Genomic DNA, 23,677 nt, shown 5'->3' on the forward strand with positions numbered 1-23,677 from the left:
TGGTATTAGGATTCAGCCCATAGAATATATTCAAAGCATGTGGTCATGTCCGCGTTAGTTTAAAATAATAAAACATGATAGGCTTGTGATTATTATTAGCCACTATGATAGTTTAAAAAATAATATTAAAAAATATAACTAAAATATTTATAAAACTGTGATTAGAACACAACATTATAGTCTCAATCCCCTCCCACCGTACCGAACCGTGAAGGAAACCCTTGATCACCTGCAATCCTAGCTAGGACTGTGTATGCATGAAGAGGTGGTGTGTATGTATGTCTTATATTCTTAGCTAGGCCAGCAAAATCAAGTTCAAATAATAATTAAAAAATCAATTAATGGGGCGAATAAATTGAAGTGTGAGACTGACTCTTCAACGTCTCAAATTAAGGAGACTTCCAAGCCCATTATAATAATTGTTGAACAGTTCTGCTACCAACTTTATGTAATGAGCGATCATGCTGATGGATGGATGGGTGCATGCAAGTCATGTTCTTCCTAGACACCTCACCATCCCCAGTTAGTTAATGGTGAGATCATGAGCCAGATCGATCCGTCTCTTGAATTTATGATCTCTGACCACTACGAACCAACCAACCTCCCTCTAGCTAGCCACACAGGAATGAATGCTTAAACAATCCCTTTCTATTGAATGATGTTAGCATTCCCCCCAGCTTTATAAAATCTGGAATTAAGACCTCGTCGCATCTGTTGTTGGGGGAGCAATACCATGCCAGGTGAACGCCAAGAGGCAAATATTAATTAGGCGTGGGTTGAAAATCTATCGATGATTATGAATAAATAAAAAAAGGTGTGGGTTCAAAACTGAAAAAACTTGAGATGCAAGCCATTGACTTTGAACAGTTGTGTAGAGCATCGTAATTAGCTTGTGTTGACCAAATTTTAACCATTTCTTTTGTTTCGCATCAGCCAATAATATAAATCATTTTTGAAATATTAATTAATAATTTAATGTTTTGGGTTAGAAGTTCTAATGAACAGCAAGTACGGGCACAAATAACCATTTATGATGATGACACTAATTTCATATCAGCGAAGAGATGATGAAGATCTTAGTTATTTATAAGTAAAAATAAAACATATTTTTTTAAAAAAATATTTCTTAAAAAAACAAAACTCATTATATGATTCTAGTGATATAATATTTATTTTGAGGCTATCATATACAGGTATATAGACACGAATCATCATTTCAGAGTTAACGTGAAACTGGTGGCATCATTAGTTTTCATACGTCCAGTAATATGAAATTATTTTTGAAATTTTAATTAATAATTTAATTTTTTAAGTTTAAAAGTTTTAATAAACAAGCAGTATCCAGTTTAATCTTGTTGTTTTATTTACTTAAATTATAAAAATTAAACTTAAGATAATAATAAGTTTGTGTAAATTTCGAATACAAATAACTCAGAGAGTAATATAAAAATTATTCTTGAGACCTCACATAATAGTTTAATATTTTAGGTGAAATAATTTTTTGATATTGTATCAAAATCATAATTATCAAACGATTACAAGTTCGAACATAACCCCTCGTTCTAATTAAAAAAATTAAATACACTATAGTGTAGGTGTATGCAAGTTTTAATCTTAAAAAAATTTCATTTGAGATGGTATGTCAGAGAGTAATATAAAAATATTATTGAAATTTTATATAATAACTTAAAATTTTTAGGTGTGAATTTTCTTTTGACAAACCTAATTAGTTAAGATGGTTGGAAATGGCAATTAAGAATTAAAAATCTCTTAATATTGAAAAAGATTTGAGCAAACCCTAACTTGTATAGGATAGAGGCTTGGTGGTTGTTTTATATATATATAACGGATATGCTTATGTACGCGACTCAAGGGTGAGCGGCTATTTTCAAAAACTAAATTATAGAAGCGAGTCTATTAACTCGAGATTCTTAATTGCTTCCACAGTTACAAAATGTGAATTGAAAAATACAAATATCAGAATTAAAACAATAAATATTCTCTCTATCTAATTAACTTCTTACCGCTTAATTATTATCGAATATGCTACTTGCGAAGCTCGGTTGCTGTTATGGTTGTGTTCGCGAGGAATGGTCCTATGAAATGATCCACCTTCCCGAGCCTACTGATCATGTTCTGGACACGTAATCATCAATTTCTGGAAGTGACAGACCATAGCAACTTGGTGAAAGTCAATAAATTATTTAATGGCTTCGGATGATATTATTGTGTAAACATAGCTCAGCAAAATAACCAAATATTATAGCTGCAACAAGGAAATTCAAAGAATAACAAAGACAAAGCCAAGATTATTAATTAGCACATGATACAGAAATCAAATCCCAACTCCTAGAATCAACAATGGTGAGAAAATGAGGTAATTACAGTCCTTGAAGATGCATCTACACCACCAATTTGATGTTTCTGGAGAGTGCAGTGAGTGCTAACCAAGTAGATTTTGGTCGTCATACAGCTTCCATCTATAGAGAATTAACATCATAGCTAGCTAGCAGCACTCATGGTTCCAGAACTAACAATCTGTCAAAAGAAAACTGATCTATTAACTGGGATCTGATGATACCTTGCTTGTTAGCACTTAGCAGGAAATGTCTTATCTCACGCTAAACGTTGAGTATAACTTGTATAGGCTCAATGATCGATACAGGCCCTTTTTCTCTGGGGAGCCGAAGAACGTAGGGATGGTAGGCATCATGCCTATGCTGTATTGTATGCTTGATGTATTCTGTTTATCTAGAGTTCTAAATGCAGAGTTTAGATATTGTTTCGAGAAAAAAAATTAAAGATAATAAAAAATATATCTCCCTAGTCCCTATACCTTTTTTTTATTTTAAAATTAAATACATAAATTCATTTTAAAACTATCTCAAACAAAAATTTATTTAAAGTTTTTATCTGTTTATCAAAAACACGTTTTTGTCTCGTCCTGGACACTAACTTAAATATCTCCTCGTTTCGATCGACAGTGAACATAGGCATATAGCCAAATGACATTAAACACAGTGTTTATATGTGGTTTGTTTTTTTTTTTTTTGTCTATTTGTTGCACGTAGGATCCGAACACTAAAGCTGCGTGCTGGTCCAATTATCTAGATGAATGCTTACATTTCAATCGGTATATATATCCTAATGTCAAATAATCCAATTTTTTTCGCACGAATCATCCTCCTACAATTTTATGCAACACTGTAGATATTTGTTCCAAGTTGGTTGGCTGCATCTCTAAAGAATCCTAAGTAAGGACAACATTCGAACACTAGCCAATATGCCTCACGATCTTTCTAGTACTAGTCAATATGCCTCGTGCCTTGCAAAAAGTCTAAAGACGACGAGAGCATATTGGGTTGTGGCTTTCCGAGTCTTAACCAGATCATTGCAAGAACCGACTTCGTTCGATGTTCTTGTGATCTAGCTGTAACTGAGAAGCATGTTCTTCAAGTATTCTCTGTTTTCTTCGTCGACATAGCAGGGAGCACCTAGTTTGTGACAAATGTCCCCTAGATGTCGATTTCATGTTTGTTTTCATGATTATATTTGTGATGACAAAGATTTGTTGATATTTTTTAATATATTTAGAAAAATATTTATTTTAACACAAACCTTCGACAACGTGTTTCGGCCCTAATAATAATAATAATCACAGACCCAATTACTGGGTCCATATCAAGCCCCTTTGTGGGCTTCGACAATGCCAAAATTACACAGTTTATATATATTTAAAACACGATATTTATAGCTTATTATTTTAAAATAGCTTGTTGTTATTTAAAATAACAGTGAAATATACAAAAAACAAAAGAGATTAAAAAGAAATAAAAAAAAAGAATTCTTGAAGGCGCATTGAATGTTCAATTACTAAACTACTAGTACCTTAAAAAAAATATAAGCTAGAAGAATCCAACAATGGTAACTTTAGTAACCTATACTTGTTATCAAAGGCTATTGAGCTATCCATTATTTTTTAATATCAAGTGTATTCTACTTGGATTACTATTGATGATATTTTTAACGTTGGATTTGTCTCATCAAGATATTTTTAATAATATTGATAATATCATAATTGAAATTTCATTAGACCTCCAGAGTCTTTTTCTTTATATATTTTTCTCTCCTCTTTCTCTTTTCTCTCTAGTACCTTTCATAATTTACTTCTTAATGTCACAATTTTAAATAGCCGCATATTATGAATATCACATTTTCTAAATGTATATAAATTGTGTTGTTTCGCTAATTTTTTTTAAAGTCTAATGTTCTGGAAATATTTTTAATTTATTATGTTAATTTTTTTTAATATTAAAAAAATCAAATACACTTGAAGTCTTTAATAGTTTTATATCTAATTTATGTTAGCGCAATCTTGCTTCTTTCTCTATTTTAGAGGTGTGCATTGTACAATGAGAAAGGCAAACGAGAAGATGGGCTTGCGAATCTTCATTGCCCAGCCCTAATTAACTTTGATCGGAAGTGCAAGGCCCCACCTTCTTGGCAGTGGAATGGAAACACAGGTGCAAGTGTAACATCATTCCTATCGGTTTTCCAAGCATGAAAGCTACCGTATAAAACTAAGTCCACGAAGAGATAAGATAAAATAATTACAATGTAGAGAACTTTTTACTTTTTTGATGCAGGAAAGACTAGAGGTTTTGATCGACTGAAATGGAGGTGATTTATCTTCAGGCTTAAGCAATGGAAACCAAGTAGATAGCAAGATTTCCAAACATTCCAGAAGAGTTTTGTGCAAGTTGAGGACATTCTGGATCAGAACAGGTTACTAATCAATGAAATAAACCAAAACCAGGAATCGAAGGTCCCAGAAAATTTGACTCGAAATGTTGGTTTGATCAAGGAGCTAAACAATAACATCAGAAGGGCGGTCGGTCTTTATGCTGATCTTTCCTGCAATTTCATCAGGTCAATGGAACCTTCATCAGAAGGGGAATCAAGTGGGATATCGAATTAAGTCCAATTCCATAAGAACTAAATCCGGGTAATCCATTCCATTCAACTAAGCTCTAAGCTTTCTTGGAGATTCTCCACTTGATGCAATAATGTACGTACGCTTTACTGATTAGTGATTAATATATTTCCAGGTTTTTAGTGTAAGCTTTAGTTTTTAACTTTCTGATTATCCATTGTAATATTGGTAACAACTGTACATAAAGCCATGCGCGACTGTATCATCTTGTTGAATAAATTTCAGACATTTTGTTCTTCTGAGGTCTTATTTTTAATTGTCCAGGTTTTCATTTCTTTTTTTAACGATGCATTATTCCCATATTTATATGATCTGCCTGCCCAGTGAGAAGCTATGATTTGGATGTTCTCTTGTATTGTGTTTGGTTAGCATTTTAAGAAAGAACAGATAAATATAAAAGTGATAGAAACATAATTAGTTAAAATTAAAGATTGAAATGAAAATATAAAAATAAATATGTTTTGTAATACCAAATTGATTGGTGTCGATTGTTTTCATGTCAGGAGGGTCGGCGCGCAAGAATGCTTGCTGCTGAAAATCAAAGCTGCTAATTCGCATGCTGTTATTATGCGATGATAGGTAGGTTGGTGGACGGGGAATGCCATAAATGCAAAAACAATAAATTAGGATAGCTGCAGCTTGACGACTGCAAAACTATATTCCAGCCTATTAAAATTAGTCCATTTTTTTGACAGGAAAAATGGGACCAAAGGGTCCCGAAGGCATCACATCATGGCCCCATTTGCCTTCAGAAGACCAATAAATAAATGAATGCTGCAATGAGACTGGGAAATGAGAAGGTGAGCTTCCAAAGTTTCTGAGTCCAGCCCTTTTTAGCTTGGATTGGACGTGCAATGAAACCGAGAACCCACCTTCTTGGCAATGCATCAGAATTAGGTGTAACATTGTGCACCAAACATTAAGGTAATAATATTTACGTTTTAAAAATATTTTTTTAAAAAATTAAATTAAATTTTATTTTTTTTAGTATTTTTAGATCATTTGTATGCAATAATATCAAAAATAATTTTTTAAAAATAAAAAAAAATATCATTTTAACATATTTTAAAATAAAAAATAATCACAGCTATAATCTCAACAAATTCACGCATGAAATTGAGTCCACATTCTTACTTACCTTGAGCATGTGCGATCGAAGGGCTGAAATCCGGGACCAGTAGTAGCCATCACAACGTGCTACTTGCTGCGTTCCTTCAATAGACTTTGGCCCGCATAAAAAAAAACTCCACTCGTTCATCTCAGTGAATCCATACGACTTTATCTGCTAATTCACCTTGTTCGCAAGCACAAGACACCCCCTTCACTGCAAGAAAGTGATTTCACGGCTGCAAGATACTAACCATGCATGTAGCGAGACCTATTTACATGGACCTCCTGATCAACTACCAACTTAAGCTGTGTCCCCTGTGCCGTAGCTGATTCTAAGGCTAGCTGAAGTCGCTGTTGTGCTCTTTCGCTGAAAAGTAATAATACTTGTTCATCCCGAGGTAGTTTCTTAAATCAGTATGAGATTTGTCTCCTGGTTCAACTCCATCAATGATTGATGTCATATGTGTGTGGGGTATTGCAGTAATTATTTTTTTGAATTGGGATAATCAGGTATAATATGGATGGAAAGAATAAGAAATTTTATCTGTTATAGTAAAAAAAAAGATAAAAATCGTTGTTTAATATTTTGATCACTAAAAACCTAATTGATCTTAAAATTTAAAAAAAAGGGTTGGTTGCATAAAAAAAATGTATAAGCACCTCTAACACGTCTTACCTGAAATAAGTTGTATTATTTATTTATCTTATATAAATTAAAAAAATGTTATGTTTTCTAACTGTTGGTCTATTTATTAATATATTTTTTATTTTTTATTTTTTTATTTTTTTTGACAAAAAACAAAATTAATGTCGACTCAATGAGAAAAACTAATAATTTTAAAAATAATGTATTAAAAGTTGAACATATTGAAAAAAATTAAAATTAAATTATTTTGAGATGATATTGAAAATAAGATAAATACAACTAGAAAAACAGCAAATCAAAAATTAGAACAGAACAATTGATACTAATTGAGAAACTAATTCGGAGGAAATATTCGTAATAAATAGCATTCCTTTTCATTTATTTAAACATAATAGCTACAAAACATACAATCTATGCCCCTAATACTAAGTATTTTCTTAGGATTTTGTACAGACACATATATTTGCAGAAACATAAGATCATCATAGATGTATAATTATGGTATGTAGATGAGTACGAACTGCAACCATTCATGGTACGGTCACAGTTGATGGGCATGAATAGAGAGAGACACCAATGGGCATTGGCCCAGCAATACATATTAATCTCAAAAGTTCTGCTACAAGCAGTAGTATTTCTTTATCATTCATCTGGGCTTAACTCATTTAATATTGTAAAGAAATTCATGGATAGCTGCTTCTTCAATGACAGGGGACAACGTGGCAGTAAATGCCACGAGTAGATACAGTATTGGATGCAGATCTGATTCCAGTCTTGTATTATCCAGCCAGGCAAGCAAGCAACAGAAGGCATGTCAGTCAAAGTTCGAGCCTAGAGGGGCTGGGTGTGTTGGCCTATCATCATAGCAAGGCAAAGGACGGGAAGGGAAAGCCTAGTATGACGTGGTGGATCATTGGCCAAAACTTTATGACAAAGATAGCTGGAGAAGTCTTCATCAAGGTTGTTAATTCTGTTTTGATAGGTGTTTTGTTTTTTTAATTGGAACAGAATGTTTTAGTTTCGGAGTGTTTCGGCATGCCGTTTCGGGGTTGTACTGTTCATATATATATATATATACTCAACAAACATAATTCAAATTCAAGATAAATTAATTATAAATTATGCAATACAAACACAATGCCAAACAAATATAATTTCAAAATTTAAAATATTTCTAAATAGTCAAGATTAGATTAAATAGATCTTTAACTTAAAGTAATTCAACTTAAACAAAATATCAAAATATTATGAAAGTAAAATGTTTTAACACAAATATTTTAAATATAAAGTTAGGTCAATGTTATTAAGGCTAATGAAATCTAAAACATCCCTTGTTTTGCTCAAATTTCTACAAGGTATAAACATGAAAAAAACAACATAAATATAAACCATATATATTAGTGATAAATCTAATTTTAAAAAATTAATATCATTGTTAATGAAAATAGTAATAATAATTTTCAATGTTATTATTAATATCATTATTATAGAAAATAGTAATAAAAAAGAGCTTTTTATAATTTGGTGGTTTAATTAATTAAATTGAATAAGGTTCAATGGCTTTTCAAGAGCGGAACGGAACATGTGGAATGGAACCAGAACGTTTCGGGCGGAATTTAGCCGAAAAATCCGGAACGGACCGAGATTTAAAATGAGATGAAATTTATTCCGTTTTGTTCCGTTTTTTGAATTGGTATGAAATGTTTTGGCCTTTCCGGACGGAACGGAACGGAATTGACAACCTTGGTCTTCACCACTTGTTTGAGTGGCAGAGACATCTCTCGAGACCTACATCCAATAATATATGTTTACGCGTATGTTTGATCTAGCAGATTGCCCATGACTACTTTCCTGTCTTGTTTCTTGTCATATTCTTATCATAATGTCAATTTGATTAGCTAACGATGAAGCCGGTCCAGTAGAAACTAGAGACTCTAGGTGATGGTGAGAATATGATTTTGTTTGATGAGAGATAAGGTGAATAACATTGCATATATATATATATATATATATGGATTAGCAGCATACAACTAAATATAAGATGAAATCTGATCACAGCAGCCAACAAAATAGAATTAAAATATTATAATTATTAAGTGTTTAAATTTTTTCTGGAGATTTCTAATCTCTTATTCTATTAGAGGCTTGATTAACTATAACTAGTTGAGCTTTGAAATATTTCTAAATTAGGCCCCGAATATGTTGTTCAAGCCAGTTTTATTATTTTTTCTTGATTTTTATAAATTTTATGTTAATTTTAGATTATTTTTGTTAATTTTTCTTTTTATTGAGGGATTATGACTTTTCTTCTTTGTTGGGATCGATTTCAATCCTATTATTTGAAGACTTGTAAACCTTTCAGTAAGACAAAACTTCATAAAAAAAACTACTATTTAGAGTCGTGTTTGTGATAGCCCGATTCCGGCCAGTTCTTGTTCTTTTTGTGCAATGCATAACCTACCCTCTCCCCATTCTCATTTACCATTCTTTTCCTTTTCTCTTCTCGTCTCTTTCAGGATCAAAAGAGTAATTCATGGAATTTAATCATTAAAAATAAAAACGGTGGATTGGAAATACATCAAAGGGTCATCATAGACGTTTGAAATTTCTGAGATTGTGATTGCAGCCGAATAGAATTGACACGTTAATGCCTATCTGTCGTGAAGCCAACTAGGGTAGATTAATCCATAGCAAGTGGTAACAATCACTACATTTGCAAGACTATGTTTAGAAAAAAAAAAAAAAAGAGAGAGTGAAATTACCGTAGATAAGTACTAGATTAAGAAAAAGCAACTTATCCAGACAAAGATTGCTATATAACCCAACATAGATACTCTGCTTATCTGAAGATCTCTTTCTTCTAAAAGCCAAGTTAGGACAAGGCAGAAACATGGCTTCTCCTGTCAGAAGCAGGCTCTCTCTTGCCATGGAGAGAACTGGCAAATGGTACGAACACCAATATTATTCATACATATATTCTTGTTTGTAGTTAATTATATATGCTAAGTTGAACATTAGCTCTTGCTTATTATTGTCAGTCCTTTCTAAATTTTCTGTAGGGTCTTTTCTAAAGATATTCCTACAGATGTTGTGGTTGTAGTGTGTGAAGCCAGCTTTTCTCTTCATAAGGTATGGAAATGTTGTGTTACTGATCTTTTGCCAATCATGTATTAATTTGTAGATCAAGTGCAAGAATTAAAGAATGAAAACAAGGAATAGCTTTTCTAATGCTTAATTAATATGTTATTATGCTTTGATTCCTTTGTGGCAGTTCATGCTACTGGCAAAGAGCAACTACATACGAAAACTAATTTTTGAATCAAAAGAACCAGAGCTAGCTAGGATCGATCTGTCTGGCATACCTGGAGGGCCTGAGATCTTCGTAAAAGCAGCAAAATTCTGCTATGGTGTTAACTTTGAGATCACGGTTCAAAACGTAGCAGCCCTTCGTTGTGCTGCTGAGTATCTTCAAATGACTGATACGTATTGTGATAACAATCTTGCTGGTCGGACTGAAGATTTCTTTGCTCAAGTAGCCCTGTCTAGCCTTTCCGGCGCCATCATTGTGTTAAAATCCTGCGAAGATCTCCTTCCTCTGGCTGAAGACGTCAAAATTGTCCAAAGATGTGTCGATGCCATCAGCCTTAAGGTACTTTGTAGATTCACATAAATTAGTAGCTTGTGTAACATATATCATCGGGTTATCTGGTTAATTTTCAGTACAATTTTGGTTAATTGATGTTAGTTTGATGATTGTCAGGCTTGTAATGAGGCAAACTTTCCAAGCAGAACACCACCAAATTGGTGGACTGAGGAGTTATCAATTTTAGACATAGAATTCATTGGCAGAATCCTGTCTGGAATGAGGAAACGCGGCGCGAAAGCACTAACCTTAGCAAGTGCTTTAATAACATACACAGAAAGAAATCTTCGAGATCTTGTTCGAGATCACTCCGGCAGGTGCACCAAGTCCTCCATTTCTGATGATTCTGCTATGTATGCCCGCGAACGCGAGCTTCTGCAATCAATAGTCTCTCTCTTGCCCTCGGAGAAAGCTGCCTTGCCTATCAACTTCCTGTGCTGCCTTCTCCGTACTGCCATCTTTGTCAAGGCCTCAAATTCTTGCAAGAATGAGCTCGAGAACCGAATCTCTGTGATATTAGAGCATGTCACGGTTGATGATCTACTCGTCATGTCTTTCACTTATAATGGTGAGAAACTTTACGATCTGGATAGCATCAGGAGGATCATATCAGGATTCATGGAGAAGGAGAAGAATATGGCTGTCTTTAGTGGTGGTGATTTCAAGGAAACATGTTCTGCAGCAATGCATAGAGTCGCAAAAACTGTGGACTCGTACCTTGGTGAGATCGCAACCTATCCTGAACTCACCATTTCCAAATTCAATGGGATTGCAACTCTTGTGCGGAAAGGAGCCAGAAAGGTTGAAGATGATCTCTATCGTGCCATCGACATCTATCTGAAGGTATAATCAGTAAACTTTTATTAGCTATGCTTATCAATTCAAGCTTCTTTTTTTTTTTCAGTGTTTGTTCATTTGAGAATAGGCATAGAAGTAATGGTTTTGAGTGCTGATTGCAGGCTCATCCGAATCTCGATGAGATGGAACGAGAGAAGGTTTGCAGTGTCATGGATCCATTGAAACTCTCCTATGAAGCTCGACTCCATGCTTCACTAAACAAAAGATTACCAGTACAGATTGTTTTGCATACCCTTTACTACGATCAGCTTAAACTAAGGAGTGGCGCAGATGATCAGCCTGATGCTGCTGCAACAAGGAGTCAATTGCAATCTGATGTTTCACTTGTCAGTGAGAATGAGGCCTTGCGATCAGAGCTTACGAAGATGAAGCTTTACATCTCAGACATGCAGAAGGATAAAGGTAGTTCAGGTAAAAGTATTTCTGCTGCTGCTGCTACTACTTCTGGGCCTCGAAAACATTCCTTCTTCTCATCCATGTCGAAGACCTTGGGGAAGTTGAATCCTTTCAAGCATGGATCTAAGGATACTTCTCATATCGATGACAATATTGCTGTGGATATTACCAAGCCCAGGAGGAGAAGGTTCTCCGTTTCTTAGAAGTTAAAACTAGCTAGTTAATTACCTTCCATTGAATTTGTGTGATAAATTTGCGTAGGTAGAGCTGGGCTGGTGATCCACTCGAATATTGGGATGGTATTATTTTATTTTCCTTTAGTTTCTTAATAGATTTGGATTATAAGTTCTAATAGTGAATATATGTTTAATCTCAATGTGATGTAAAATACTTAAGAAGGGAAATAATTGGTCAATGGAGAAATGTTTTATGAAATTTTCAATTAATCGAGGTTTTTCTTTTGGAATTATGTTTAATCATTCAAATTTCAAAATGCTTTTCAACTTGTGTTTTAATTAAATTATGCTATTTTAAATGTTTTTTTTATAATTTTAATATGAAAATATTGAAAAACAGTCTATTTATTTCTATAGTTTATTAATCATGTGTTTATTTTCAATTATTAATTTTACCATGTTTTCAATTTAATCAATCCATATTTATATATTTTACATTAATTGTTTAGAATCAATTATTTACTATAATTAAATTTAAATATAATATTTAATTTGAATTCAATCAATAAATAAGTTGAATTCAAAGAAATAAAATTTATTTTATTTTATTTTTTATATTACTCTTATTATATTTATTTTATTTTTTCACATGTCTTTAAAAAAAACAGCTAAATGAGTAATTTGAGAAAGTTAGTTTAAACATTAAATTTTTTTCATTTTGAAATTGGAGATAAAAGAGGTTAATTTTTTATTTATTTTTGTAGCATTTTTAAATATTAAATTCTATTTAAAATTTAATTCTTAATAGTGTAAAGGATTTCGTTTCATTTGAATTCCAAGTATGCTAGTGTTTTTTTTTTTTTTTTTTTTTATAATTTGGGAAGTCTGGACCAACTTGCGCGTACTATGATTATTTTTCGGGTCTACTGAACATCCTACAAATCCAGTAGACAGGTAAGACATCACGGGAATGACAAGCGTGTATATAGAGGGTCAAACTCGAGATGTTGGGCAATGCAAGCTTCACCTGTTAACCATGAGCTAGACCCTTAAGTGCGCTGGTGTTTTCTACTTCATGAACTGGGTTGTGGTTTTTTCATCTTGCGGGCTTGGATTTTGAAATTCTAGGCAAATGGTTCTGGGCTTTCACGAAGCAAACAGGCTGTAGAGTGTAGACTATGATGATGCTCTAGACCTGCATATTTCACTTCCCCATTTTAGTCCTTTAGTTATTGTTAACTGCCCAAAGGAAATTGTATCTGCACACTTCGTTTGTCAACACAATTGATGCTTAAACTGGAGCAGATAGATAATTTAGTTAATAATCCTGATGTAAATAGTGTGTGTACAGAGGAGAAACTTGATGTAATGTAAATGGTAGATGCTGCTGGTTATTTACAGTGGAATCAATCCCAGTTTGGGCTTTTAATTGACCACCAAAGATTCAGGCTTAACTCTTTCTTCAACATGACCGCTTGATTGATTTTCTGGTCCCATAGCTAAAGTCTGAAAATGGACAGATTTCACAGGATTGTTAAGGTCACAGTGGCCAGCTACTAGATGGACAGATACGCTGAAGCCCTGAGCCAAAATGGAAGATTTGATGGAGAACCTGAATTCCCTTTTACCTGATGGATCTGATAACAATGTCATGACTTGAATCACAACTCACTGATGAGACAGGAGAGTAAGATCAGAATATATAATAATAGAATTCTGCTGTCCGTTCTTCTTCTGTTTACTGTGTGTTTGGTGCTGTGATATCAGTCTAGAAGCGCACTCCTAATTTCAGAATTGATAGATGGCGTTGACCAGTTTTCAGAATATATGTCCTTCTCCCATGAACTTTGGCACAGCTGCGGTGCAACTCACGTTTCCAAACAAAAAAACATTGACTATGCTCTCGGCACGGGAGCATGTATAAATAGCACCGCAGCTGGGCCAAATGGGCCCTAAATCACTCTAAAAAACAAACAAGCATTGCAGGTTTGGAGTTCAGGACTTTTGAATCGAATGTTTAAAACAAACTACTTAGATCAATTTTGTTTGATGGTTTTCGACAATTAGTAATCCTTGGTAACCCAGTATATACTACCAGGTAATGCAGGGGAGAGAGGAGAGGAAACCTTAATTGTTTAATCTCCCCCATTGTTTTGTTTGTCCTTTCCTGTCTTTGTTATTCCCTGAAAGCACTGTTCATTGATTCCTAAATACACGAGGAAACTATAAGAATATGAGAAATACATGTCTGCTCCTGTGGCAATCGTCTGTCACCTTGATAATTCCTGATCATGCTGTGATATATATATAGAAATGTTACCATCAACGATGGACATGGACATTGGTGACGTAATTAGGATGCAGAAGCAAGATTCGAAGGAGCACTTAGAGACAAGATATGTACAAGTTGGTTCAACACATTAAGTGAAATCCGACAAGATTCACTTTGCCATGGCCACTAATTGACGGGTTACCGGCTGACTTTTATGCTATCTTATAAAAACAAGTTATTTATTAAAATACAAGACCCTCCAACATTTAAGGTAATAAATTTTAGTAGGGAATTGATGTGCACGAAAGATAAAGAGAAGGGAGACTGAAGAGAGTGCATATTGTAATTGTTATTTATTTTCTATAATTTTATGAATTATATTGATTTAGTGCATGATCCAAGCTATTTGCACACCTCAATTACCTTTTAAAGAATGAAATAATGATAAAAAAATAATTATTCGTCAATGTGGAAAGGTGGGTTGGTTGCTTCGTCTTGTTATTGATGAGAAAAATTGATGCTTGAGGTTGACTTGACAAGCATGGAAGGTTGGCGAGTCGAGACAGGTTGGGAAGAGACGGCCATTTGTGAGAGAATAGACTCCTTCTAATGAAACGGAGCACTTTTCTTTATTCAATTAAATGGAATTAATTAGCTGATAAGCTACCCAGGGAGCCAAGAGTCATCAAGCAATTCATCCACGCCTCATAAATGTGATTCACATTTTCATTTTCTCCAGGGAAACAGAAGAAAAAAGAAAAGAATTTCACACGGAAGAACACACCTTCCAACCATAGTTATTAGATCAAGACAAGGGATCGACTTGTGGATTTTATGGTCAATTTAAAAAAAAATATTTAAAATTTTAATATTTTATATAAAAAATTTTTAAAAAAATTCATGTAAATATAAGTTATATTTATTGTAAATAATAAAGTTTAAAAAAATATTTTAAATTTTTTTATTCTACATTAAAAATATATTATGTTGAGTTTTTAAATTGAAGTATTTAAATAAAAAAACATATATTTCACGTTAAAAAAATAACTTTTTTCTAGGGATCATAGAGTATATATACTAATGAATTTCAAATCCCACATTAAAAAATATAATTTTATTTTCATTTTCTTTAGGAAAACAAAACTATAAAGAGAAAAAAAAGAATTTCAGATGTAAGAACACACCTTCCAAACAAGTTATGAACCCTCTGGATCGAGTTTTAATTAGATCTTATATTTAAAATAGTTTTGAATATCAATGGTTAAATATTAAATAAAATTTAATCTTTAAAAATAATATAAAAATTTGCTACACCAAAAAAAATTTAATGTTAAAACTAATTTTTCTAAAATATTTTTTGTAGAGATCTTTAAGAAAATAAAATGAAAGTAATTAGAGTAACATAGAAAATAAATTAAATTAAATTTTATCTCTTCTACCCGTACAAATTTAATTTATTTATTAATTGAATTCAAGTCAAACACTTAATTAAATTTAATTACAATAACAAATTAGTTTTAAATAACATGCGTGAGTGGATGCATGGGTACATCCTCAACGAGTCTCTAATGATTATTATACTTTAAATTAATTAATCCCCATAATTAATTAAAGGTCCAAGGCTAGCTACGTGGTTTTGGATCACAATCTCGAACTATAATATATAAATTAACAAGATTCTCGCAGCAAGGACGACTTAATTAGGATTAAAGAAAGGGAAAGACGGTCGGAAAAAATCTTTAAAGAAATTGGGCCCTCCCATGTTGCTTTTATAATACAGTAACCACACAGGACGATCGTAGACAAATGGAAAATATCCTATCATGTGGACACCATTTTTTTTCTTTCCAGTTTTTTTTTTAATTTTATTTTTAAAAGAAAAACCTGCAATGTTCATGCTGCTTTAATTAATTTGGAATTCAATGAGCATGCAATTAGGATTTTCTGCCCCCATAAATATAAGAATATGGAAGAGATTTGAGCAGTGAATGATATGACCTTAATTTCCAGGTCAAAATCAGCTTCATGGGATCGATCGCTGCGACTGTAATCACTTAATTACGAGCTCAATCACACATTCAGGTGATCCCAGGAATTATAATGTATGGAATTAAAAAATATATTATTTTAATTTTTAAAAAAATTAAAACTGGATTAACTTTTTTTCCTTCTGATTGTGACATATATAAAACTTATTCCAGTATAATGATGAGTGTTCATTGCGTGATCACAAAGGTAATGGTTTCCCAGTCCCCACTCCTCGTCCAAATTAACTTTATGACCGGCTGCCATGTCCATGCACACTTGTTTCCAAAGCTTCCATGTCTCCTTTCTACGTTTTCTTATTCATCTGTCGCTGTACAATCCCATCCATTTCTTTGGTCAATTTTTTTTAAAAATCAGGCTACAAAACTTCCAATATTATTTCTATGCCAAGCTGGGAGGATAATTCTTTCCATGCATCTCGTAATTTGTCATATAACCTTGATGCATACGTACATATATAGGGACAGGAGAGACTTGGAGATGTGATTTAATTAGTTGTTAGTTTTATTCTCCCTTTAATTAGCTGTAAATTATTGATCTGCAGGGAGAAGTCATTTCTTTTTTATACCAAAGTAAGTATGATGAAGAGAGTCAGTCCCCCAGATGGCAATCATGAACTTCTTTTATGAGAGTTTATCAGACATCATAATTAGGGTTGGAAGTTTCTTTCCATCCATGGATTCTTTTAGATGGGTTCTCGCTAGCTTGTGGTTAAGGAGTAAACTTCACTGGAACATTTAAAATATGCAGCAGCAGCAGCAGGCAAAACATGATTCCAAAATCCATCACTGGCATCAATTATGACTCCAAACATTTTATTGACCAGATTTCAAAGCAAAGACAACGTACGTACTCTCTTTTTTGTCATAATTTTTTACATTATATATATTTACATATAAAAGATCTGCAGCTGCATGTGAATTTGAAAAAAAAAGCATTGAAATTGATTTGGTGGGGGTGGTTGGGCATGATAAAAAAGAAGGTAGAGAGTGGTTGGAATTTGATCTGTATTTTCTTCACCTTCCCAGAGCCTGTCGTTGTAGTTTCTCCAAGGTCTGTCCATCCATTCTACCTCCAAATTTCAAGTGCTCTCTTTAAATTAATGCCTACTGTTCATAGGACAACTCAATAATGTGAACTTGGATTCAAAAACGCGTTTAACATCAAAAACAAAATATTAGATGATGTTTTTTCAGTGTTTTTTTTATGATTTTAATTATAAAAAATAGTTTTGATATACTAGTATAAAAAATAAATTATAAAAAATATTATTTTAATATATTTTCAATAAAAATATTACCAACACTATCAAAACCCAGGAAGCAGACCACAAGCATTTTATTTATTTGGCTAGCTTTCAAGTGTTTTTGAAAACAATAATAAGAAGAAAAAAATTTAGTTCATGGAATAATAGTGGAGAGGAGACATTATAATTTCATTGAATTATGTGGAAAAAACGAGGGAGCAAGGGAAGGGGGCATGAAAGAGTTAGAAATGTAGGGCATTGCTGCCATTAATTGTCTGTATAAAGACTCAGTCCATGCAATATTTGTAGCCATTAAATGTATCCCATGGCATTTTACTTTGAATTTAAAGACTTTATCCTTTTTCAAACCTGAAACTCTGTTGAAGTTGCAAAAGTACATTACAGACGAAGAAGGAAAAGAGGACAAGAAACTAATTTATTTTTATTTATTTGTTTTTTTCCATGAAATATAGAATAATATAGTTTTTTTTTGTTCTATTAATTAGAACAATGTGAAATGTGAGGATCAAAGCAATCTAATAGATGTTTATGAGTAGTGTTTTGATACTATTTTATTTATACTTAATATATATATATATATATATATATATATATATATATATATATATAAAAGAAAAAAAACCTATAATGTTTTTAAACCTACTTTTCCATACACAATCACAAAAGCTTCTGGGAGGCGAAACACGCACCAAGCACATGGCTTTGCCAGGAAATGTTGAATTGCCTGCGTAGCAAATGGTAGTGAAAGAGCAAGTAAGTCTCCGCAGGCCAATCCCCACCAATTTCTTATTATCATGTTTTGGTGAGAAGAGGAAGGGGAGGGAGAGAGCAGTTGCAGTTTAGAATAAAGAAAGAAAAAGTCTATGCCTCCAGGCTTGCACTTCTGACGCCTATCCATGTGGCCAGGCATCCTTCCACAGACTGTTAGCCGGACAGTGGCATAGTTGTGATTATGACGTGAGTGAAGTGTCGACAAAGAGTGAGATAAACATCTCCTCAACTCCATGAATCTGTACAGTAAAGTGGCTTTCTTTGGAGTTGATTAGTTTAAGGTATGAGGTTGATTATGTAATTGTCCTTGACAAGTCAAACTCTCTCACTCTCTCCTCTCTCCTCTCTCTTTACTGTAACTGTAACAGGGACTAAGTTTCTAACCTTTTTATGCTCTCTTGCTTCTAATCTTTCCCTTTCGCCTTTTTTAATTCAAAAACAAGAAATTTGCCTTCTTTTCCACTCCTCAACAAGACAAACAGTAGTAGTCATTTGCTCTCACTTTTTGTTTATTTTGTCTTAAGTAAACTCAAAGCTTAAAGCTGCTACCGCTTCCGCTGACTCTACCCTCTTAAATGCTATGCTAATCTTGGGCTAAAAGTGCTCAACTATTAGTTGGGGGTGGAATCAAATCCTCAAAGTTTGTGAATTCCTATGTTGCTAGCTCATTGTCCAAAGATTACCCATTTCAGCTAATTACAACATTCATGCTGGATCTAAAGCTCCTCTCTTTGCAGATTCTTGATATTGCTGGAAATGGGTTTCTTCAGTTGGTTGGTTCTTTGGAGGTTTCAGTTATAGTTTCTCCATAGAGAGAGTGAGAGAGAGCTGGAGAAATGGCAGCTACTGCGTTCAATTATCAAGGCATTGTTTGATGAGAGAGTCTTCCTGCATGCTTCTTTCTCCAGGTTCACAATTTTGCCTTTATTTCTTTACTCTTCTGTTTCATTAATCAAGCTCTTCAAGGTCTACCTGCATTATTTATTTTTTTACATTTTGGGCATCTTCTTAAGCTTCTAGATCTGTTTCATTTTGAATATTGTTTGTTGATTCTCACAAGAAAGTCAATTTCTTATCTAATATGAGGAAACTTTTTGGTTTCCAGATTTTCAAGTGAGTTTGTTGCAATGTTTGTCATACCTGTGTTTGCTTTGGATCTCTTCAGGATGCTTTTGAGGCTTGACTAGTTTCGACTTGTTTTCTTTCTTTTCAATGCAAAGAATCCACCTTTAGTTGTTCAACAACTCTAGCTAGCATGACTTTAAATTGCTTAATTGCCATTCAGTCCAGTAAAATTTTGCGAACTTTCTGGTTTCTCCATGGCTTCTTTCTCTCTTCAACTTCAACAAGTGTTGTACCTTTGTTATTTCCTTGAAGCCTAACTCTTATCCTTCAAGTACTTGTAATGTAGGATCTTACTGGGATATTTCTGGTATAGAACCAAACTTGGTCATTCTCAAAGTCTTTGGATTCTTTTTTTATTTTGTTTTCTTTAATTAATTAGCATGTGGGTGTAATTTGCTTTATTTGATGGTCTTTGATGAGCAAAAGCATGTGCTGCCTTTTTATTTCTCACCTTTTTGTTGTTTATTTATTTTTTCCTGTTGGTATTGGGTCTTCTCTGTGCCCTTTGGCCATCACTATAGAGAATAAGCATTTCATTCGGGGAGCCCCGGAATGTAATGGAAAAGAGTTGTTCTTTTGCTTGCTTTATTCGTCTTGTGATATCTTTTGCCTCTTGCTTTTGGATGGTGTTACCTTTTCTATTTGTCCTTAGCATTTCTTTAGATACTGGATGAAACATAAAAGTGAGGAGTAGAAAAATTTATCTCAACTTTTCTGGCAAGAAAAGTAATGATCAATCAATAGCTTTTTAATTTTAGATCTTCGTATCTTTAATGGCTGAAGTACAGGACACACTTGCTGTTGTTTTGGGTGCTTAGCAGACAAGACTGCTGTAATCATTATTGCTTATGCTGTGGAAAATATGAACTGGAAAACTAAGACGATTCAGATTTAAGCTTAATAGCAACTCATGAAGTTTTCATTTGATAGATGCATAGCAAAGTGAGAAGCTCTTTATGTGAGAGATTGCTACGCCATGAGTATTGCATTTGAGAATGTTGTCTTTTTTGCTGCAATTAGCTTGTGATATAATGGGGATGCTTATATTCTTTTCTTGTAAAGATTCATGAATTGCCTTATGTTGGCTGTCTAATGTTGTTTTCTGGTTTCTGTGCTGAATCAGGGAAACAGCAATAAGTGAAGGGCCTATATTTCCATATGGCAAGTCCAAATCAACTCCCCATGAAGATCTTCCTGGGTTCAGTTATTTATTTCTTCGTCATCCTAGCCATCATTTTTCCTTTTGCTTTTGCTGACCTGAAGTCAGATAAGCAAGCTCTTCTGGACTTTGCTACTGCTGTACCTCATTTAAGGAAGCTCAATTGGAACCCCGCTTCATCGGTCTGCAATTCTTGGGTGGGTGTCACTTGCAATTCGAATGGCACTCGTGTGTCTCAACTGCGACTCCCTGGAGTTGGACTTGTGGGTCATATCCCACCAAACACTCTTGGTAAACTTGATGCCCTCAGGGTTCTCAGCCTCAGATCCAATGTCCTCGAAGGTGATCTTCCTTCTGATATTACCTCTCTTCCATCACTCACCAACCTCTTCCTCCAACATAATAACTTTTCCGGTGGCATTCCAACCTCCTTTTCCTTGCAGCTCAATGTGCTGGATCTCTCATTCAATTCTTTCACAGGCGACATTCCTCAAACATTAGCAAATTTAACACAAGTTATTGGGTTAAGCCTCCAAAATAACACACTTTCTGGACCCATACCTGATCTTAATCACACTAGGATCAAGCGTTTGAATTTAAGCTACAACCATCTTAACGGTTCAATTCCAGTATCTCTTCAAAATTTCCCTAATTCATCTTTCATTGGAAACACTCTCTTATGTGGACCTCCTCTCAATCCTTGCTCCCCAGTCATTCGTCCACCTTCTCCATCTCCTGCTTACATTCCCCCACCAACAGTTCCACGTAAGCGAAGCTCAAAAGTGAAACTGACAATGGGAGCTATCATTGCCATAGCTGTGGGAGGGTCTGCTGTTCTGTTTCTTGTTGTTTTAGCCATCTTGTGCTGCTGTTTGAAGAAAAAAGGTAATGGCGGCAGTAGTGTGTTGAAAGGGAAGGCAGTTAGCAGTGGAAGGGGCGAGAAGCCCAAAGAAGAGTTTGGAAGCGGGGTGCAAGAACATGAGAAAAACAAGCTGGTGTTCTTTGAAGGCTGCTCTTACAATTTTGATCTCGAGGATTTATTAAGAGCTTCAGCTGAAGTTCTAGGAAAGGGTAGTTATGGCACAGCATATAAGGCTGTCTTGGAGGAATCAACTACAGTTGTGGTGAAAAGGTTGAAAGAAGTGGTGATGGGGAAGAGAGACTTTGAGCAGCAAATGGAGAATGTAGGGAGGGTTGGGCAGCACCCAAACATTGTGCCACTTCGTGCTTATTACTACTCAAAGGATGAGAAGCTTCTAGTGTACGACTACATCCCTGGTGGCAGCTTATCCACGCTTTTGCATGGTACGCCTTAAGCTCTAGTAATGAGTCTTAGAAGTTGCTTTAGAAACTGATGAATGATGCTTTCACTCACTTTTATTTGACACTACAAGAACATAGGTATGACCGGAATGGCGATAATACTATGAAATCTTTTACACATTGCGACTATTGTTTACCAAATTTACTTTCCTCGCAGTTTTTGAACAGCCTTTCGGATACAATAACCATTTTCTGAGGTCCTACATGGAGGATTAGCTCAGTAATTATTTATCATGCCAAAGAATGGCACTATAGATTTTGTCATTTTTCAATCAATTGTGTTTGGACAAGCTGTCCATGTTCCTAGAAGAGATGATTCTAGGAGGTCATTTTCCATTTTGCATCAATCAACCTATACTCTTTGCAGTTAAATTCACTCAGGCATGGAATTTAAAACTGTTGATTCACTAATATCCTAAACTCCATTCAAATATGACAACAGCGAACAGGGGAGCTGGCAGAACTCCACTAGATTGGGACTCCAGAGTTAAGATTGCCCTTGGAACTGCTAGGGGAATTTCCCACCTGCATTCAGTTGGCGGTCCAAAGTTCACTCATGGAAATATCAAGTCGACAAATGTCCTCCTTAGCCAAGACCATGATGGTTGCATCTCTGATTTTGGCCTGACCCCTCTTATGAATGTCCCTGCTACTTCATCTCGGAGTGCAGGTTATCGTGCTCCTGAGGTGATTGAAACTCGTAAGCACACTCATAAATCAGATGTCTACAGCTTTGGTGTTGTCCTCCTCGAGATGCTGACTGGGAAAGCTCCAATCCAATCACCAGGACGTGATGACATGGTTGATCTCCCTAGATGGGTCCAATCAGTTGTAAGGGAGGAGTGGACAGCTGAGGTTTTCGATGTTGAACTGATGAGATACCAAAACATTGAAGAAGAAATGGTGCAGATGTTGCAAATTGGAATGACCTGTGTAGCAAAGGTGCCAGACATGCGACCTAACATGGAAGAAGTTGTTCGAATGATTGAAGAAATCCGGCAATCTGACTCAGAGAACCGGCCATCCTCTGAAGAGAATAAATCCAAGGACTCAAATGTGCAGACTCCATGATTGACTAATTGTTGTTGCTGCTTGATTTCAGGATCAAGATTCAAAATGTGCTATGAGCAACTGCCTTGAAAGGTTTCTGGAGCATTTTTTCCAACTTATGTGTATGTGCAGCGTCATAGAGTGTGAATTTGTCTCATGTTTTTCCTTTGTTATTGTGTAGTATTGCTTTGATTTTCGATTTTTTAGTCTGATTAGGTGGAAACCTCTTGATTCGTTGTAAAATTTAATTCAATACTGTGAATGAATTGTTGACTTGAATCAAGAACACTGCATTTTTTTCTGCCTTAGCTGGCGAATGTGCTTCCTTTTTGATGTCGAACACCATCTTAGCCATCTTTATGAAAATGATGAAATTAACGACGGTTCTCTTCTGGTCTGCACTTGAAAATCATGATTTTATCAGCTAAAGCGTGACAAGAGCAACTTTTGACTGCTTGAGATTATCAAACATTAAATTTACACAAGACAAGCAGTTCTAATTTTTAGTCAGTAATGTCAAAGAACCATCTCAACCTAATAGTTTAAGCTATTAGATGAAGTTCCAGGATATGATTTATATTATTCTCTAACACACCCCCTCAAGTGAAAGCTCTTTGGATTTGAAATTTATACAGACTTACATTATCTTGTGCTTAATTTTTATCAAATAAATAGGGATGGTGAGATTCGAACTCGTGACCGTTTGGTCATCAAGACTCTGATATCATGTCAAGGAACCATCTCAACCTAATAGTTTAAGTTGTTAGTTGAGATTCCAAAATATAATTTATATTATTCTCTAACAAGTAATATGTCAAGACCCGGGAGTTGAAAATCTGGAT

The 23,677-nt window shown here is 34.4% G+C and overlaps 2 protein-coding genes across 8 annotated transcripts; both read left to right on the forward strand.

Moving 5' to 3' along the window:
* Positions 1–9,446: 9,446 nt before the first annotated feature.
* Positions 9,447–12,092, forward strand: LOC133706338 (root phototropism protein 2-like). The gene is made up of 5 exons (XM_062131847.1): positions 9,447–9,695; positions 9,809–9,878; positions 10,021–10,398; positions 10,510–11,235; positions 11,352–12,092. Exons 1-5 carry the CDS (start codon positions 9,640–9,642, stop codon positions 11,847–11,849), a joined length of 1,728 nt encoding a protein of 575 aa, XP_061987831.1. The 5' UTR covers positions 9,447–9,639; the 3' UTR covers positions 11,850–12,092.
* A 6,119-nt stretch (positions 12,093–18,211) lies between these two features.
* On the forward strand, positions 18,212–23,143 carry LOC133668370 (probable inactive receptor kinase At5g58300). 7 transcript variants are annotated; one of them, XM_062088162.1, is made up of 4 exons: positions 18,212–18,459; positions 18,916–19,086; positions 20,427–21,767; positions 22,228–23,143. In XM_062088162.1, the coding sequence occupies exons 3-4, from the start codon at positions 20,462–20,464 to the stop codon at positions 22,854–22,856; spliced, it is 1,935 nt and encodes a 644-aa protein (XP_061944146.1). In that variant the 5' UTR covers positions 18,212–18,459; positions 18,916–19,086; positions 20,427–20,461; the 3' UTR covers positions 22,857–23,143. The 7 variants fall into 7 exon arrangements, with proteins under 7 accessions (XP_061944146.1, XP_061944145.1, XP_061944151.1 ...); XM_062088161.1 differs by lacking the exon at positions 18,212–18,459 and having other exon boundaries at positions 18,507–19,086; XM_062088167.1 differs by lacking the exons at positions 18,212–18,459; positions 18,916–19,086 and adding an exon at positions 19,489–19,610.
* Positions 23,144–23,677: the final 534 nt, after the last annotated feature.

The sequence above is a fragment of the Populus nigra genome, chromosome 11 (genome assembly GCF_951802175.1).
Source record: "Populus nigra chromosome 11, ddPopNigr1.1, whole genome shotgun sequence".
In the NCBI taxonomy this organism is placed as follows: Eukaryota; Viridiplantae; Streptophyta; class Magnoliopsida; order Malpighiales; family Salicaceae; genus Populus; species Populus nigra.

Excerpts from the sequence above, each read along its gene's own strand:
- LOC133706338 (XM_062131847.1), top strand. The coding sequence starts at position 9,640 with ATGGCTTCTCCTGTCAGAAGCAGGCTCTCTCTTGCCATGGAGAGAACT. Across the intron at positions 10,399-10,509 it reads TCGATGCCATCAGCCTTAAG|GCTTGTAATGAGGCAAACTT; the intron begins GTACTTTGTAGA and ends GATGATTGTCAG. Across the intron at positions 11,236-11,351 it reads CCATCGACATCTATCTGAAG|GCTCATCCGAATCTCGATGA; the intron begins GTATAATCAGTA and ends TGCTGATTGCAG.
- LOC133668370 (XM_062088162.1), top strand. The coding sequence starts at position 20,462 with ATGGCAAGTCCAAATCAACTCCCCATGAAGATCTTCCTGGGTTCAGTT. Across the intron at positions 21,768-22,227 it reads CTTATCCACGCTTTTGCATG|CGAACAGGGGAGCTGGCAGA; the intron begins GTACGCCTTAAG and ends ATATGACAACAG.